The 18,260-nt window shown below is 48.1% G+C and overlaps 8 protein-coding genes across 8 annotated transcripts; 6 read left to right on the forward strand and 2 right to left on the reverse strand.

Annotated features, from left to right (window-relative positions):
• Positions 1-1,418: 1,418 nt before the first annotated feature.
• On the forward strand, positions 1,419-2,893 carry B0J16DRAFT_398904 (uncharacterized protein; the record flags this gene model as incomplete). The annotated part of the gene is made up of 3 exons (XM_046132426.1): positions 1,419-1,443; positions 1,494-1,556; positions 1,611-2,893. The coding sequence occupies 3 exons, from the start codon at positions 1,419-1,421 to the stop codon at positions 2,768-2,770; spliced, it is 1,248 nt and encodes a 415-aa protein (XP_045982807.1). The 3' UTR covers positions 2,771-2,893.
• A 102-nt stretch (positions 2,894-2,995) lies between these two features.
• Positions 2,996-4,318, forward strand: B0J16DRAFT_398908 (uncharacterized protein). Its single transcript, XM_046132427.1, has one exon. It carries the CDS (start codon positions 3,067-3,069, stop codon positions 4,021-4,023), a length of 957 nt encoding a protein of 318 aa, XP_045982808.1. The 5' UTR covers positions 2,996-3,066; the 3' UTR covers positions 4,024-4,318.
• Positions 4,319-5,668: 1,350 nt separating this feature from the next.
• Positions 5,669-7,586, forward strand: B0J16DRAFT_304499 (uncharacterized protein; the record flags this gene model as incomplete). The annotated part of the gene is made up of 3 exons (XM_046124726.1): positions 5,669-5,858; positions 5,908-6,586; positions 6,641-7,586. 3 exons carry the CDS (start codon positions 5,669-5,671, stop codon positions 7,584-7,586), a joined length of 1,815 nt encoding a protein of 604 aa, XP_045982809.1.
• A 965-nt stretch (positions 7,587-8,551) lies between these two features.
• On the forward strand, positions 8,552-10,161 carry B0J16DRAFT_355673 (uncharacterized protein; the record flags this gene model as incomplete). Its single annotated transcript, XM_046129423.1, has 5 exons — positions 8,552-8,721; positions 8,767-8,934; positions 9,049-9,461; positions 9,512-9,778; positions 9,827-10,161. 5 exons carry the CDS (start codon positions 8,552-8,554, stop codon positions 10,159-10,161), a joined length of 1,353 nt encoding a protein of 450 aa, XP_045982810.1.
• On the reverse strand, positions 10,114-12,195 carry B0J16DRAFT_414557 (uncharacterized protein). Its single transcript, XM_046133463.1, has 2 exons — positions 12,135-12,195; positions 10,114-12,086 (listed from the first exon to the last, which is right to left on the reverse strand). The coding sequence occupies exons 1-2, from the start codon at positions 12,172-12,174 to the stop codon at positions 10,246-10,248; spliced, it is 1,881 nt and encodes a 626-aa protein (XP_045982811.1). The 5' UTR covers positions 12,175-12,195; the 3' UTR covers positions 10,114-10,245.
• Positions 12,196-13,595: 1,400 nt separating this feature from the next.
• On the forward strand, positions 13,596-14,635 carry B0J16DRAFT_355675 (uncharacterized protein; the record flags this gene model as incomplete). Its single annotated transcript, XM_046129424.1, has 4 exons — positions 13,596-13,634; positions 13,682-14,143; positions 14,191-14,413; positions 14,466-14,635. The coding sequence occupies 4 exons, from the start codon at positions 13,596-13,598 to the stop codon at positions 14,633-14,635; spliced, it is 894 nt and encodes a 297-aa protein (XP_045982812.1).
• Positions 14,636-14,828: 193 nt separating this feature from the next.
• Positions 14,829-16,694, forward strand: B0J16DRAFT_125128 (uncharacterized protein). The gene has a single exon (XM_046121677.1). The coding sequence runs from the start codon at positions 14,947-14,949 to the stop codon at positions 16,324-16,326; it is 1,380 nt and encodes a 459-aa protein (XP_045982813.1). The 5' UTR covers positions 14,829-14,946; the 3' UTR covers positions 16,327-16,694.
• On the reverse strand, positions 16,479-18,123 carry B0J16DRAFT_384242 (S-adenosyl-L-methionine-dependent methyltransferase; the record flags this gene model as incomplete). Its single annotated transcript, XM_046131401.1, has 11 exons — positions 16,479-16,663; positions 16,719-16,981; positions 17,036-17,173; positions 17,227-17,264; positions 17,323-17,345; positions 17,408-17,527; positions 17,579-17,597; positions 17,661-17,683; positions 17,742-17,832; positions 17,949-17,999; positions 18,058-18,123. The coding sequence occupies 11 exons, from the start codon at positions 18,121-18,123 to the stop codon at positions 16,479-16,481; spliced, it is 1,017 nt and encodes a 338-aa protein (XP_045982814.1).
• Between the last annotated feature and the right edge of the window lie 137 nt (positions 18,124-18,260).

Raw genomic sequence — 18,260 nt, forward strand, 5'->3', positions numbered from 1 at the left:
GCTTCTATCGCGGCGGTTATATATAATATGTAGTTTCCATGCACACTCACAAAGTTCGAACACTGGGAATGGTCTTATTAATTTGCAATACATATAAACTGCATTGCAAACAATTGAACGGTTTGGCAAAGGCTGTAAACTTAGTGGTAGTCTCAGGCTGTTAACTTGGGCTCCTAGCCAATTACAATAAGGGAACCATGATAATATCAAAATCTGATTGTAGAATGTAGGGTATTTAAAGGAGAATTTACTATAACGCTGCGTTGATTAAATGGCTAAGCAATGACGCTACACTGAATGTGTCGACGGAGAAGAATTGTAGTTGATAGATGCTGCTTATTTATTTAACTCCAATAAGCTTATAGCGTTTACACATAAAACCAGGTTTCTTAAAGGTACAACAGGGCGTGATGCTCTTACTGAAGCTGGGTTTGGTGTATTCAATAGCCAAAGGCGTTCAGTAACCAAGCGCGGTCGCGGGGCCCAATGGCAAGGCGTCTGACTACGAATCAGAAGACTCTGGGTTCCCCAGCGTGATCATTTTCTTGCCAACTTCACCACAAATGCGTTAGCATTTCTTTTTGCTTCAAACATTGTCTTGGGCCTCTGAAATATACTGTTGTATTCTCAATCCAGGTCTTGATTCTGATTCATCATTTGTGTTGGCATTGGAGAGTCTTAACGCAGCAGGGAGAGGTGGAGGTAACTCTTGAATAGGCGCATTGCATCCCGAGTTGCTTGGCTGAGCAATTGGTTGAGCAATTGGCGATGCGTGCTCCTATCGTACGCCCCACATAAATTGGCCGCACTTCGTAGATACCAATTGCCAGCGAATGTTACCCTTCTTTCCACCTATAGCTCCGATTGATCAGAGCGAGTTACAATAGCAGTACGTGATAGCAAACGCTATTCTATAATCGAGTGATCCAATTGCCACGGCAGAATCTAGTAGCTTGAATCTACGTAGCGCGCCCAATTTCACCAGTTCCCACCGTAGCTCCTGCCTTAAACTTAACATCAGAACTGCGTAGCTTGCATATGCCTTCCTAAACGGGATGTCTGAGGGGATGCGCTTTCTCTATCCATCAGTAGCTCCTATCATAGTACCTTCCCAGTATCTACATGCTTACAAATTGACCTTCCCAATCTCTAACCCAGCCTTGCTATACCACTAATCTTCCATCTCAACAGATCATTTCCTTGTTATCCATCCGCATACCCGCCGCATCCTGTGTATTGCGTTGTTGTAACATTGGGCATCGTCGGACTACAGCTCAATCTCTTTGATATTGCCGTTGACGCGAATGCCGCTTTGTTCTTATCCCCAATCACTATCGCCTTCCCCTTTATCCAACTGTTACCGATCAGCGAACTTGTCGGAGGCTATTGGTATCCAATTGGGATCGGATTGGCCAACCATGTCTCGATCTCAGCCTAGGAAAAGTAAGATCCTAACACAAAAGTTAGACACAAGTTGCTAACAAGCTATCAAGAAAAGGGCAACAAGTCAGCGAAAGCTGCTCAGCCGCAGGTCGAATCGGGCACCAAACGCCAGCGTAAGCATGCCATCTCCTTAAGACCCAATTGATACTGACCGATTGGTGCTACAGTTAGCTTAACGGATTTTGGCTTCTCAACAATAACCAACAAGAAGCACCAGCAAGATCGCAATATTGCCAACGATGAGATTGGAGGCCTTTTGACAGAGACCGCCCCGGACACTACGATCAATGGAGACAGTGTTGACGGCCTTCTTGCCGAACAGCAAGAAAAGCTTTTGAGCTTAGTCGTTAATAATGAAGATTCGACGGCCAATTTGGAGGATGACGCAATTGCTGCAGCGATTCCGGAAGGAACCTTTATAATCGATGCCAATGGATGGAGTCGCGTTGGTGGCCAACCCGTCAAGGCTCATGCCCATGATGTGCGATCCATACCGTTATCGATGGTCCAAATTTGGGTCAAAAGGACGGTGAAAGACGGGCATCGAGTCAAGGATAAATTCCTCCCTACCAACGACCCCGCCATCTTAGCTCTGCACGAGACCGAGATCATTGAACGTCTGAACACGTCCTTTGTCAGATCACCGTCAAACGACGACTATCTCATGTATCGGTGTGATTATACTGGACAATTGCTCTCTTGGACAAACGGTCCCCGCAACGCTTCCTTGGAAGCGGTTTGCGCCTTTGCTTCTTCTGATGGAAAGGTGGGCTATCATGTGCTACCGAACATTGGAGTTGTAATGTATGGTCTCAATGTGATCAAAAGGAGGCACTCACCTATCGTTCTGCCGCTTATTTCCACATGGCTTCATGCCCTCAAAGTCACTGATTTTCCAACTCGAAAGAAGCAGCTCGTATGGGCATACACTGCAATTTCCAATGAGTCTATGATGGGCTATTTGCTGGGATATTTCGGTATTGGGAAGAAGAAATTTCTGCAGTTTGAAGCCTCCGATGAGGCTACGCGTATGGACATCGTGGAATCACAGCGCACAGGTGCTTTGACTAACCTTTTGCGAGCCAAACTTGTTGGGTCTCACCCGAGAGACTTTGGGGGGGCAAACAATTGGCCTCGACACTATCTGCCCCAGGGAGAGAAACAGCGTTGGGCCAGCGTCTATGAGAACATGAAAAAGATTGGAGCATTATATGGCCTAACAGCAGACGAGTTCCAACAATACGCAACAATCCCGTCACCAAACGGAGAGCCCGTCTTCTATCCCTACTACATCCTATCGGCACAGCAAGCTCAAGACTGCCAGTAGGATTGGCACACATCATGCAGTGGAAAGCCCAACAAATGATCCAAATGCTGGAAACAGCTTGCAATATTAAAGGCGAGAAGGCGGGCCTCGGTGAGCACCTCAAGCCCCTGCAGGTGATCTATTGGCTGGCCCATCGACTCTGTCGGCAAATTCAACAGGTAAAATCGGCCAATCCGACCGCAACCCAAGAAGAGATCGCATTCGCACTTCTGGATAGATGGGGATTGCCGATCGTGCCGTGGAGCTGCCATGCGTTCAAGGCATCATTATGCCATGGGCCCGACCATGGCATCGCCATGAAGCTTGGTGTAATTAACGTCGGTGAAGCAGATTTTAACCCACTTGTGCATTTTGACTTCAGCCAATGCACTGTCGAATTTGAATCCATTACGACCAATTCGGGCATGTGGAATTGGTTGCCTGAAGATTGGGATGGTGCAAGAAGCATGCTTCTGGATATTCCTATCAACCATGCGCTCTGGAAGCTTAACCCAGCAATGGGTGACAAACTCTGGGTGGGTACAGGAACCATATCCAACGTCACGCCTGAGCCACCAATTGCGGATTTTAATGTCCCGTTTTTACCATCCAGTCTATGGGTCTCGAATGGAGCCCCACAAGAGCCAATCCAATTGGGTTGCACCTCTTGCAACGAAACATTCACGACAGTTGGGCAACAATTGCACCATTGCCGATCGCAACACCGTACGTCCAATTACGCACACATCTCCGAAAGGAGTCCTAACACCGCACTCCAACACGACGTCGATCGGAATTACTGGGAGGTCGTTCGCGGTTGTTCCGTTTGTGGGAAGATCTTCTTCCGCAAATGGGAGCTTACTCATCATGAGGAGTCACACTCCGATGAGAAACCTTTTCATTGCGATTGGCCTGGGTGTGAATGGAAGTTTCGGAGGGAAGATGGTCTTGATGCACACAGGCTTACCCACACGGGGGAAAGGCCCTGGGCATGCAAAAGAGAGGGATGCGGCAAGACGTTCACACAACGTGGGGGCTTGATAATTCACGAGAGGCGACACAAAGGCGAGAAACCACACAAATGTCCCAATTGCATCATGACCTTTGTCACCAAACACCAGCTGGATGTACACCAACGCGTACATGACGGCTTAAAGCCACATAAATGTTCGATTGGGAGCTGCACAATGGCTTACACTGCACGAACCAGTTTTGTTAGACACCTCATGAACTTTCATGGCAAAACAAAGGAGGAGGCAAGGTTGATCAAATGATTGGAGTTCCTCTGAAAGGAGTTATACTTGATCGGGCGGCCCTAGGGTTTGGGCTGGACTACCAATTTTGTTTCATTTTCTTATTTCTGTTCTATCTCAGAGAGATGCTCGAGGCCAATTGCCATTCGAGGTGGTTATTATAGGCTGTACAGCTCGAGCGCGCAGAGTATCGGGTGTCCAATTACTGTGTAATGTAACTTTCTCCAAATACTACTAGATATTTATTACGCTCGAGTAGAGTTCGTATTCTTTGCCAGGTGCGGGGATGTTATTGAGATGGAAGCGGAGAATTGGGCAATCAAGAATGAGCAAGTACGGATAGAGATAACCCAATAACTACAAAGAGCATGCTGTGCGACAATACTATATGGGCGACAAACTCAGCCTCCATTGAACCAACAATACAAACCAAGAGCCTGTATTCATACGGCCCCCAAATTAAGGTACTGTGGCGTTTATCCTACCGTTTCATCACCATTGGCTCCGGTGTGTAGCATGAGCATCCAATTCAGCCCTGTTAATAACAAGCAGTAAGCTGACGGCAATCTTAGCCCAACGAAAACGGTCTCCAGCCACATGTGCTCTGTATGACATGGTGTCTTGATCGAGAAGAAGCCGAGATCCTTTCATTAAAATGGGTAGGTGCAATATGCAGTCAGCAATGTTGGGCGGCTTCCGAGGATTCAATCGTACGATGCTATAGTAAGTAAACAATGGGAAATGCTGTATGATGAGACACTGCAGGTTCTGTTCATCAACATTGGTGAATTATTGGTTTGATCAGAGAAATGTGCTCGGAGTGGACTGATACCTTGTCACTTTGCTTTTCATGCTGGCCAAGCTCAGCTACTTTCATGCATGTTTGTGAACCCCATGTTGGGCGGGCGACCCATGTTTTTCACTGTTGGCCCTCATCACAACAGGGATGCCATTCAAAGTGGGACTACACCTGAACCCCTGAATCTTTGTATAATATGTACCTGTGCTCAATTTACAGGGGCTCTTGGGACAATCAACGCGCTGGAAAATTGCTTTTCTAAGGGTAAAATGCACTAACAGTGGGCTTCTCGTTCCTTTTACAGGCCAATAGCCACTGAGAGCTTGATAATTCGGAATAACAAGGGGCCCACCCCACATACAAAGATACAGGGCTTCAGGTGTACGCAATGTGGATAACCCACGCTTATTTCCGACCTTATTCTCTCTTTACCCTCACCAGTAGGTAATTGACAGTGGAGTTGTTAGACTGACGGTACAGTATCTACTTCACCCAGAGTATCGCCAAGGTCGGCTGGTGAAACAAAACATCATGCGCGATAGCACTTGGGTAAGAGTACACAGTCCAGGCTGTGCTACCAAGCCCGGGGAACACAGCAATCCTATTATTGTGTGATAACCCTCTGGCCTCAGCTAACTCGTCACAAAAAAGTCCATTTTCAGTAATGGTGTGCAGCGCCTTCATATTACTTGCAGCTCGAATCCAACCCTCCCAGACCGGTCGATTAGAGGTCCAAACCTGCATAGCACAGGGGCTTCCTCCCACCCACAGATCATCTGAATCAAGATACTACATTGTATCTCAACCCCATATGCCCACCTTCTGCTTCTCCATGTCAATCGCCAACTGTTACGTTACTCCCGCGACATGAACCACTCTTTGCGCACCTTCTTTCTGCTGGCATGTTGTTTTATAACGGCATGTCTAGCTCAGAATGACCCAGCCAAGAACTTCTGCCGGAGATGGGGCCATCAAACGGCTGTCGTTGACCGAAAGCTCTATATCGATGGGGGTATGATCAATTACGAACGTTACAAGGCTAAGGAGAACTACACCAGTAGGTATCGACCCTTCAGATTGGCCAAACCCCGTTGACACGTTCACAGATGACTTCTTCACGTACAATGACCTCGACTCTGTAAACGATGAGGAGATGCCCACGTTCCACACCGGCCTGTCCAAGAACGCTACGATCCCCAACGTCCAGGGAGGTATTCTGTGGGAGGACTCAGTCAATAAGCGTCTTTATCTGTACGGCGGCGAATACGAAGATACCCCGTCAGACCCTTTCACTCTCTACAGCTACGATATCCTCTACGACGAATGGCACTCCGAAGGTTCCCCTCCAAGGTCGGTCCAGGCCGCCAGTTATGGCGCTGGAGTTTCTGTTCCGTCACGAGGCGAGGCATATTACTACGGCGGATGGCTCAGCGACAAGTCCATCTCCGACTGGAGTGGTGACAGATTGGCATCGAGTGGGTTGATCAAGTATGAGATGGACTCGAATGAGTGGAGTAACATGACAGGACCTGATGATGTGGGAAGAGCAGAAGGAGCCATGGTGTTCATCCCAATTGGAGACAGTGGGATGCTGGTCTACTTCGGTGGTGGACAGGACTTGAACGGGAATGGAACGCTTTCACCCCAGCCCATGGACGAGATCCTGTTATACGACGTCGCAAACTCCAAGTGGTATACTCAGAAGGCAACGGGCAATATACCCGGTGACAGGAAGCGATTCTGTGGTGGCGCGACCTGGGCAAAGGATCGCTCAAGCTACAACATGTAAGTCTTGCTTCACCTTATTTCCGTTTATTTCAGGACTAACGATTCGTCCAGTTACATCTTTGGCGGTCGAGGCTTTCCTCCCCATGAGACAGGTTACGACGACATCTACATCCTCACCCTCCCCAGCTTCCAATGGATCCGCGGCCCATACCCAGGTTACGACAACGGTACTGGAACGTATCCCAAGAGCATGATGAGCTGCAATGTCGTTGAAAACGCCCAAATGCTTATCATTGGCGGTAGCTATGCCAACGCGTCAGACAGTATATGTGACGTCCCGCCAATTCAAGGCGCACACAACATGAACTTTGGCAAGCAAAACGAGGAGAACGCCATGTGGGCACGATATCAGAATAAGTTGACTACATACGAAGTACCAACTGAGATCAGAACCGCGATTGGAGGCGACAAGACTGGCGGTGCGACGATGACAACGCCTGAGGGTGGATTCGACGCTCCAGACTTGGAGATTCTGATGGATCGCACAGCCAAGATGGGCACAAGAAGTGCAACACGCGCAACTTCCACAAGCACAGAATCGTCAACTTCTTCGCCCGACAATGATTCATCCGGCGGCCTCAGCACCGGAGCCATAGCAGGAATAGCAGTCGGCTGCAGTATCGCTGGCATCCTGGCCCTTCTCGGGTGCGGCTTTCTCTTCTGGCGTCGGCGAAAACACTACAGCGGACCTCGCGGCGTGGCGGCGCCATCAGCACAAAATGAGACACCAATGGCATACACTGCGACAAGTCCAGGCCAATCAACGGTTGTGGGTGGCTGGGACCTGAACCACGTATCATCACCTGCAGGCACAACTCCGTCTTACGGACATGGTTACGCTGCATCGGAGCTTACAGGTCAGCCTGGGTACAAGGCCAATGATGCACCGCCTGTTGAGTTGTCCGCTGACAGAGACGGCAATGGTAATTATGGAGGGTTCTCGCCTGTGTCTCATCCTTCACCGCAGCAGAATGAGTGGGGGCACCAGCGACAGTGAGATGACAGGTCAGCTACAAAGTGATTGTTCTCGTTCTGTAATTGTAATCGTGAGTAGGGAGTATATACCAGAATAATATTATATGCATGGTATTACTTGAGTTTGACTATTCAGTATCATCAAATACCGAGAGAAGAGTGGACTGCTGATCTCCAGTCATTTGCCATTCGGTACGATCGCAATTTCATTTGTGAAACATGGGACAGTAAGCTTACTGTGCCCCAATCCTTGGACATGTCTGTGGCTGCTTGATAGGCTGTTTCATTGCCACTAGCCGCTGATGCATCTTACAAGAGCGGTCACTTCCCTCATGAAGAGCAGGCTCCCTTTATATGATAACTTCACAGAAAGACTCTTGTCAAAAGTGAATAGGTACGAATAAGCGGTGGCTCTTTGGATTGGCTGTTTTCCTTGCGCTGGCTCGAGGTGAAGCAAGGTTGCCCACGGGGTCGCACACAATTGAGGCAAGCCGTTGTAGCTGGATACGGCCTATTTCTCCGTTCAGCTACAACAGAGTCGATAGCTAAACCCTACAGGGCATAGCGATGCCACACCAGAGCTAAAGGCGGAACATCCCGCGCGCATCCCCGCTCTTCTAGACCGTGTCTTCAGCTATCAACTCTTAGCAACTTCAATCAATGGCTGAGACATATTGAACAATTCAGCAATGTTCACCCCCTCATTTAGACCAGAAAGAGTTTCAATTGCAGCCTTTTCATGTCTCGACGGTTGTATCTGTAATTTATCGAGTCTTGTAAAGACATCTCTACGTCCAAGAAGCACCTTTTACACCAATCAAGCCATCATATTTAAGACCTGGAATGCGACGATAGTCCATAAATAGTGCAGCTGAGCTTCATATAATTCATTACATTTACAAATTGAGGTTGATTCCCAGCCTGATAATACAATTCTTCATACTCAATTCACTTTGGTCAAGACTTATTTAAAAGTCCTTCCAAATAATGTCCGATTCAAAAGTCTACGATGTGGTCGTCGTTGGAGGCGGTCCGGTTGGACTCGCTGCTGGTTATGAAGTAGCCAAATCAGGAGCCAGCGTGATGATCCTGGAACAGAACAATTTCTTTAATCAAGCTGGAAGTTCAGGCGATCTAGCACGCATGTTCCGCACCATGTAAGTCACACTTATCTCTTAGTTACATGCCAACTGACTCCTCAGGTACACCGAAGAGTTCATGGCTGAGCTCGCTATCAAGGCCATGAAGCATTGGGACGCCCTCGAGAAGGATGCTGGAGTATCACTCCGCTGGATGGGTGGCTTGCTCAACTTTGGCGATAAGGATATGGGCGGCGATACTCCTGAGGGTAAAACTCTTGCCAATTCGAAGTTTCTCTCTACTGACAAAAACGACAGGGACGCTACTAGGGCCAGTCGATAACTTGAAGAAGTTCAACATGCATTACAAAGAGTGTAAGATTCCGAAACCTCGGGCTTGTAAAGACATATGTTGACAATGGAAGTGTCTGCTGAAGAGATCGAAGAACAATACCCATTCAAGAACCTAAACAAAGATTGGATGGGTCTCTTCGCCCCAGACAATGGAGTCATCAACGTCCAACTACTCCTACGAACCTTGTACAGTCTCGCGAGGGATTACAGTGCAGATGCCAAGCAGCACACCAAAGTCGAGAAAATTCGTCCATCAGACAAGGATAAGTCTATCTGGGAGGTTCATGGAACCGTTCACGACAAATCGGTTATCTACCTGACCAAGAAGATCATCATCACGAGTGGTAGTTATGTTAATCACGTCTTGAAGCCTAGCTTTGGAATTTCTCTAGGTCTGGACATCTGGGAGATGGTCGCTACCTACTTCAATACCAATGCAGGACCCAACGGAACTATTTTCCCCAGTAAGTTCAGCATTCTCGATGCTCCATTCGATGCTGACATGGGATTAAAGGCATGTGGTTTCAGTTCGCTCCGGATGTAAACAAGAGATCGCGTCTCTTCTACGGCTTCCCAGCTCTACCATGGGGTCCACCGAATGTCGTTCGCATCGCCGTCGATGCTGCCACTCACACGATCAAAGATCCCAGTGAACGGCGGACCAATGTTCTGAGTCCCCAGGATATCCAAGACACTCAAGATTTTGTCAGAGACCACGTCGTTGGTGTCGATCATACGGTGCCGGCTTCAACGGTTAGCTGCCTCCAGACCAATGTTTTTGGTACGTATTTACACACGGCAGGGTTGAAACGCTGGCTAACGTTCTTAGACAATATGTTCGTGCTGGACTTCTTACCTGAGAAGTATTTAAATGGAGGCGCAGACAAGAGTATTGCTATATTCACGGCTGGCTGGGCGATGAAGTTTGTCCCGACTCTCGGCAAGGCACTCTCAGAGATGGTGCTCGAGGGCGATTCGGAGTATAAGCTCAAGGAGTTTTCGATCACGCGACCTGCACCTGAGGGGAAAGAAATCATTCAGGAGAACTGTGAGCCGGTCAAAGAGACGAACATTAAAGTCGCTGCCATGTCACTTTTTGATACTGGATGCGAACAGGCCCGTTGCTCATCATATGGTAAGAGAGAATTGGTTCAGGAGGCATAGTAACATAAATGTCCGATGGTACCTTCTCAACGTCTCCCATCCACTATACAAATATGATTAATAACTATGTATGAGAAGTGAAATTTACCACCACTTCGCAGGGATTTCTCTCCACGAGTTACTTCCGCAGTGAACATCTCCCTGCAGCTCATAATGAGAAAACCAATCATCCTGATACGTAACATTAAATCCAACGCTAGCATAAACCTCAGATACAGCTGTAGCAAGAATATCCTTGCCATTGATCACTGGACCCCAAGGGTTAGGTGCAAGAACATGATGGTCAGTCAAAACCAGGTTGTTGACGGTGGCGGGGTATAGAGCCACGACCTGGTTTGAATTATCAAACTGGCGGCGATGAACAGAGTTGTTGGGGGTAGCTGCTTCGACGATGGACTTGGCTTTGGGGGCAGGTCCTCCTTGTTTGCCAGGTCTCATGTCGATACCTGTGTTGCTTGCCGCTTTTTGAGCCTGGGCAGAGCACGACCAACCGTCCGACTCGGCGTAGTAGAATAGTGAGGGAACACGGTGGATTTCATTATCGGTAACTCCAGTCTCGCGCTTGAGAATGTCGAGGTTGGCTTCGATACGCTTGGCCACATCTTGGTTGACACTGTCAAAGTTCCTGAACTTGAGGGCCTCGGCAATGGTCTGTCGGGGCATGCACGAGCCCTGTCTTCTGTCAGATGCTGACAGAGTTCGTGAAACAGCCTTAACCCTGCCATAGCCATCTTTGGCGGCTTTCTTGAGCAGGTTCATACCCTTTTGGGTATCGGCAACCATGATCATCCAGCCGCGCTTGCTATCGGTTGGCAGGAACTGAATGAACTCATCCACGTGGCCCACGTAAAGCCAGCTAGTGTCGAGGATCAACGGGTCCTGAACTTGTTGAGCCTGAAGGAACTCAATCATGAGGGGATTTCTTCCATTCAAAGCGCCCATGGTTGTTCTTCCAACTGGGAAGCTCTTCCCGTTGTGGGAGTAAGGAGGAATGGTTTCAAGGTTGCCACATGAGTCAATGCTCTCGCCTCTACCAGGATGCTGGACGGCACCAACGTTCTCGTTACGGAGGTGGTGGAAGATATCACGACCAGCTCGACGGTCACTTTGAACTGATCGAATCATGATTCGAATGGTGACAGGGCCATTGCTGCCGGGAATACTAGCGTAGCCAGGCTCAAAGAAATCCTGTGTCCACCTGTCCTGATTGTAGAACTGGAAGACAGGCTCCTTAATGCCAGCGTCAGCTACATTTCGGATAATATCCGCAACAAATTCTTCTTGGGGAGGGTCGAAGCCAGCCTCATTGACACCGGTTGTGAAAATGCGCTTGGCGTTTTGTGCATGGTGATGGGTCAGTACAGGAGCAACCCTGACGGCAACAGCATCAGTTGCCTTAGTCTTGCCATCCGTGACAGTGAACTGAATCTTGGCGCGTCCATCCCAGCCATTAGGACGACGGACATCGCGAGCGTCAACGCCTAGGTTGAGTCCAGACTTGAGCTCTTGAGCTGTGAATACGTGACTCGAGCTGACGTAGTTCCACTTCCCGTCTTGCTTGACAAAAATACGGACTTTTGAAGCAGCAGCTTCGTCCGCAATAGAGATTGAACCTTTAGCCGAGGCACTCAAGGATTTCACAGGCAAAGTCTGTAAAGACGCAAGGAACTTTGGGTTTCGCTGGACATTATCAGAAGCGTCGTTGCACTGATCGAGATAAGATTCGTCGCCGCCATCAATCTCAGAACTTGGTCCCCATCTCCTGGCACAACGGCTACCAGAGTCGCCAATGTTGGGCAAGATCAGGGCTCCTATGTCGTTTGTCCATTTGGATTTGCCGGAAACGTCATTCTTGTCGATCTTGCCATCACGGTTGGTGTCTGCTAGGATTGTGACCGTGAGAGCATTGGCTGAGTTGAGCAACGCTACTGCTTGTTAGCTTGGTGATAGACTGATCGTCACTCGGTACATACCTAGTGCGCAGAGAGCTGCTTTCCCACTTGGAAGATGCATGATGAATGAGATACAAACGAGAGGTTTGTGTAGATTATCGCATTTCTCCAGATTGATCCGTGGGTTTTATATAGCTCTTCTACCATCGGCATTGACGACGCTTTGGCATCAACTTCATCTCCGCAGTAGCCAATTACACTCCCTAATTCCTTCTACCGTAGTGGATCAGGCTACTCGTCTTCCACGGGCCGCCTCGTATTTTTGGACTTAGCGCAATTTTAACGCCATGTGGATGAAACGGTCCCCTGATCTAGATCCCTCCAGGCCCAGGAACACATCCTAATATTAGCGCTGGATGCCGCTGATCGTCGGTAGCGGAAGCTGAGAGAATGGGACAAACCTTCTTGCCAAGCTGATTTAGCAGGAAGTTTCGTCCTGGTCTGGGGGATTTTGTGAAGAAAGAGGCTGATGGGCTGAGGGTCAGATGTTGCGTCGATCGCTTGCTAAGCGAGCATTCCTGCCGCATGTGGCAGTTTGCTTTACAGCCTGTCTCAGGCGTACCTGGATAGCGGTATTTCTCAAAGTCCATGTCAAATATACAGGCGAGCTTCATGGTTTGTCTTCCTTTGCTCGCAAATGCCCCATTTGTTGATCATTGGCCGCAAATCCTCAAATTGACAGATGTTTGCCATGGAGCTGCATCAAACGAACCATCACCATTGAGCTCAACGGACAGCACTGCAGATTAAATTGCCTTTCAGCCATTACTTGGCTGACAAATTTCATCGTCGAGTTTACATGTGAAGCATCTTCCACTAACGGGATCAGTGGGAATATTGGTGGCTGCTGAGTTGACCACGAGGTTTTAATTGACGCGGAATTTGAGCGTCCCGGAACAACTAGCGATTTCACCAACGGTCACGTTCCCAATATCAGTGAGCCGATTTGATGAATTTGAGGTACTTTTGAATCAAGCTTCTTTAATTAACTTTTTTGTCTTACAAATATGCTTAAGATAATCAATCAGTTGAGGTTGAAATGTTCCAGATGGTATAGGGTTAGCATCGTGACAGTATAAAAGTTATGCGGCAGCCCCTTGCATGCTCAGTCGGCAACTATTCCTGATACAGCTAGCTAGTGTTCTTCTTCAGCGATCCACCATTGGACATTTCTTCCAGGCGCAGTTAGTTTTTATCCCCATGATTAGATAAGATAAGATAAGGAAATACTGGGTCCATCTGGGAGGTAGGATCGTAGGATCCAGAGTTTCCAAACTTTACCACGTTTGGACAAATACTCGGCAGGAGTAAGATCTAGTGATAGAAACCCAGAGACTGACGTTGCTCTATGTAAGACGAACGGTGTATAAATATGTGTCTTTTCCACGAAGAAGAATGGTCAAACCAAACACTTGTTTCCATTTCCTCTACTCAATCATTCTCTTCGTATCTCGAAGCACCTTCTCTCAAACCAATATCATCATGAACCCCCCTACTGCAACTATCAATGGTGTCACTATCGTACGAAACCACTTCTTATACCCCAGAAATAGGCTAACTCAGGTTAGCGAAACCATGACAAACCTTATGAGGCAATATCCCCTCAGCGGCCAGAGCTGTCTCAACAAGGCAGGACCGTTCTTGTCAGCGGCGGCTCGACTGGTATTGGTCATGCCATCGCAAGAAACTACTGCATTGCCGGTGCATCAAGCGTCATTATCCTAGGTCGCCGCGAAGATGTTACCAGTGCCGCAGCGTCTAAGCTTAATGATGCATACCCTGACACTTCAGTGACTTCTCGTACCTGTGACGTCTTCAACAGGACTCAGGCTCAACAAGTCTGGGATAACCTGGAGAGAGAGGGTATACTGATCGATGTTCTCGTGCTGAATGCCGTCGGCGAGCCGGCGCTCCAGCCAATCCTTGACCAGGGCGCCGACAGACTTTGGCAAGACTTTGAGAATAATGTTCATGCGCCGCTTTATATGGTCGAGAGATTTTACAAGCAGCCCAAGCATGTAAAGCAGAAGGTAAGAAGTATGGTCCAATTCTTTTGCATAAGACTAACTCCTCACAGTTTGTTATTTCTGTCTCAACCCAAGACATTCATCGTTGGGACAGTGCCCCTCAAATGCCGGGATACCAACTCACCAAGAGTTCTTTTGCCACCGTCATGCAACAAATCGCTCGAGACACGCCCGAGGAAAAGATGCGAATTATTTCATTCCACCCTTCCATTGTGTTCACGGAGGCTGCTCGCAAGACTGGGTATACGGAAGACACCTTGCCCTGGACCGATGGTACGTTATATGCTAGAAGAACTGTCCTGAAAGAGTCACTCACAAAATCTAGAAAACCTCCCTGGCTCGTTCGCAGTTTGGGCTGCTTCTGGCGAGGCACAGTTCCTCCATGGTCGGTTTGTCTGGTCTACTTGGGATGTCAAGGACCTGGCTTCCGGAGACCTGAAAGGTCAGATTGATGCTGATCAATGGCTACTCAAAGTCGGAGTTAAGGGTCTTTGAATGGTTAGTTATTGAGTTAAAGCGGAGGTGCAAGAGCAAACACAGGTTGAAAAGTAACAATTCTGGAGGAACAATTGTATCGATAGGTCTTGTCATGGATCGTGGACACGCCAAGGTGCCAATTACCATAAGCGTCTTACAGTAGTAATGTCGGTTGCGCGACCTTATCTACCCATTCGCCGAAATGTGGAGCCTCCTGCTGCCTGAAGCTAACCAGCCTACGGATAATTACAAAAGCCGCATAATCCCCAGTGATCCTTCTATCATTTCCTTTCCATCATCTTTGTCTTTAAAATTAATTTTATATCATTATGGGCTACTCGGAGATCCTCTGCCACCTCTGTGGCGTGAGCTTCAATATCTGTCGTTCGCGAACCGAGAATGAACCGCCGGAAGCAGCTTGGGGTTCTAGTATGAACTTCGTCATTGAAGAGGATCCTGATGAAAGTCGGTGTGAGAAGAAATGCTTCATTGTCCAGACAGGTGCCGATCTTCAATCTGCGACCAGAATGTATGGAGGGGAGGCCCTACATTCACATATCCCGGAAGATGAACTCGAACACATTCCTGGGCCGAAATGCACACAAAACGGAGGGTATAGCGGTCACCATATCTCCGTGGAAGCCATGAAAGGCTGCCAGGAAATCCAATGCCTGATACCTAAGCCAGATGACTGGGAGCCGCAAACTGACGACGAAGCCTTTGAGATCTCGAGCAGCTATTTCCTCAGTGGCTTGAGTGACTACATGCCGAGCAGAGACATAGGCGACCCAGAACTTTTCCCCGCCCGCCATGGCGAGTCCTCTCCGTATGCAGAAAATGTTCTGTGGGATCCTGAGGAAGCAGGAAAATACTCCATGCCTTTTCACCCAACATGCTTCGAGATCTTCAAGCGCGCGTCGTTACGAAGGCAAGGTGTGGTGGATGTCGAGGGTATGATTCAATGGTGGAGACTCGAAGGGAACTACGAAGACTACCATGGCTTTCCTCGGGACCTAGCTGTGCGATATGCCGCGCAGCAGTGGTGGGAGCATAATGTGGGCGATGAATACCTTGTAGCCAACCCGTGCTTTGTGCCTGGTTTGGAGTCGCTGCTGCAATCGTCTGGACAGAAGACCGACTCACAAAATGGCGATTCCGAACTCGCCCACATTATGACTACAGGCACGGCAAATGACGATCCATTTGCCAGGCTACCCGCTGAGATCAAACATGCGATACTTGTCGAGCTCAGCTTCAAGGACATAGCCAGTCTAAAACTTGTCTCTCGAGCCTTCCAGCATCTACCGAATTCCGTTTTGTACGAGGTAACAGTCCGCGACACGCCTTGGTTATACGAGGCATGGTCATCACTACCGATTTCTTTCTGGGCAACTACAACAAAAGAGGCCATGGTGAAGAAATGGGACGACGACACGGAGGCGTTCAATAGAAGCGCCCACCCTGCGGTGCCTGTTCGCCAACTGAGTCGTACAGGAACAGACTGGCTTCGTCTACACGCTGAAATATTTCGCAACCGAAAGAGCCTAATTGGGTTGCAGAACAGACGCAGGATCTGGAAGGACTGTGAAGAGATCTTGGATAGAATTGAGAAATATCGGAAGGAGGGCAAAATTGTGCCATTGGGCTGTCCAGCACCGGCGATTCCAAGACATGCGAACTCTGATTCGGATGATTCAGATAATGAATAAAGTAAGCGCAGAGGCAGTCTCATACTTCAGCTTTTCGAGACAGCTTGACAGTAGATTGATTGGAACTGATGCGATCCTATGGTGCCAGACATTGAAGTTGCCAAAAAACAAAGAGCTGGTATTTCGCAAACAGAGTGTTCCACTCATTCACCTCATGGCTTCCGTCCATAAACAACATGAATAGGCCACCATCCATGTATGTTTTTATTCTTCATATCTTTCCTTACATCCACCAAAAACACCTCGACCTCTTCCGGAGTCCATCCCAAAGCTCGAGTGAACAAGGCGAGACTCAGACCTGAAGCTCCATTACCGAGATTCTCATAGTTCCAGAGACCTAATGCATGTATTAGCACGTGATATGGAGTTAGCAAGTGCTGCAGGAGACTCACCCATCTCTTTATACTTGGGATCGCGCGGCCAACTGCAACATGGCCACTTGTAGATCGTTTCGACAATATCAACGAAGCCAGCATCGGCCAGTTGCTGTTTATACCTCGTGCAACTATCCAGAGGGGCACCGAATTTCGCAGCTGCCTCGAGCATTAAGTCTCCCCATTTTGCAGACGCGCAGCCTTTGGGGATCGTATCGTCGTCGGAATGAAGTTGGAGGAGGATATCAGCTAGTTCAATCCAGCCGCCGGACTCCAAGTTACTTTCTCAATGTCAGTAAATCTGGAAACAACGAGAAATGTGAGTATTGACTTACTCGTAGCTTTGCTTGATGAACTTGGGCCAATCTCGAACTGAGCCGGTGAGCATGCGGCCGTAGATGAGATCAAACTTATAGCTAAAAGTCCAAGGATCTTCTATATCGTCGATGTAAAAGGTGAGATTAGGCGGGACGCTGGTCATTCTGTTAACAGGATGAAGATTTTGATATGGCTGAGGATGTCTTACAAATCCGGTTGCGTAGGGCTGAGGTCGATGCCGACAACCTAGAAAGAAAATCATGTTAGTGTGAAAACACCTTGAAGGACTTCCAAGTCACTTTACCTGTGAGTCAGGATGATCTTCAGCTATACATAGGACCTCTCGTTAGAAATGTGATCGGATACGTCTAGACAAGACGAGGACTAACCATAATCGATTGCCCAAACGCCAGTCCCTGTTCCTGCGTCTAGAACTCTTCGAGGTGAAGTTACAGGACAGTTGAGTAGTTTACCATCGAAAGTTAAGGTAAAGAGCATATGCTGTAGGTCTAACGTTTCTTGAATTAGTGGTGTACATCCTCGACTTTATCAATACATACCAAGTCTATCATTCTCTGTCTTTGGGAAAAAATATTAGATCAGCCAATAGTTTGACAACATCGAATTAATATCATATCATACCTCATCGTTTGGAAGTACGTATCCTGAGGTCACTTTGTCAGTCATGTGATTCCGAGGTAAATGGCGCTTATCGCAACTGACTTCCTTCTTTGAATGCATGATATGATCTGCCATTTTCTGTGCGATGTCTCATGATGGTCGAAGCAAGTGACTCCGACGAACTTGCGAGGGACTACAGCATAAACATTTATTAGTATCAATTTCCTTTTGACCACAACCATGGCGAGCGCGTGTTCACGCTGACAATCGCCGCGTTGCTTGTGATCAGTGTCAGACGAATGAACGTACCAAAGCAAGAGCGGAGTCGCCATCGCTATCAGTGTCATCTTGAGATGAATACTAGAGCCGATCAGTTCCCCACCTCATCCGAATAGACATTGATGCGCTGTATACTGACATCGGCAACCAAATGATCAGGTTGGTCGGTTGTGCCATCCGCGTGCAATCGTTCAGGAGAAGCCATTTTCTCACGTCCTGACAAGCGATTATCTGGCTTTCGAAGATATTTTTGAGTTGAGGTTGATGATATGATGTCTGGCATTCGAAGAACGAGACCTATCCTTCTACCGACATTTGACTCCCCTGCTCGTTCAAGACGGA

This window comes from Fusarium flagelliforme, assembly GCF_020744385.1.
Source record: "Fusarium flagelliforme strain FIESC 12 MPI-CAGE-AA-0113 chromosome Unknown B0J16scaffold_4, whole genome shotgun sequence".
NCBI classification, from domain to species: domain Eukaryota; kingdom Fungi; phylum Ascomycota; class Sordariomycetes; order Hypocreales; family Nectriaceae; genus Fusarium; species Fusarium flagelliforme.

Coding starts and splice junctions, on each gene's coding strand:
- B0J16DRAFT_414557 (XM_046133463.1), bottom strand. CDS start 12,174: ATGCATCTTCCAAGTGGGAAAGCAGCTCTCTGCGCACTAG. Junction 12,087..12,134: donor AGCAGCTCTCTGCGCACTAG/GTATGTACCGAG, acceptor AACAAGCAGTAG/CGTTGCTCAACTCAGCCAAT.
- B0J16DRAFT_125128 (XM_046121677.1), top strand. CDS start 14,947: ATGGGCTACTCGGAGATCCTCTGCCACCTCTGTGGCGTGAGCTTCAAT.
- B0J16DRAFT_398908 (XM_046132427.1), top strand. CDS start 3,067: ATGAAGCTTGGTGTAATTAACGTCGGTGAAGCAGATTTTAACCCACTT.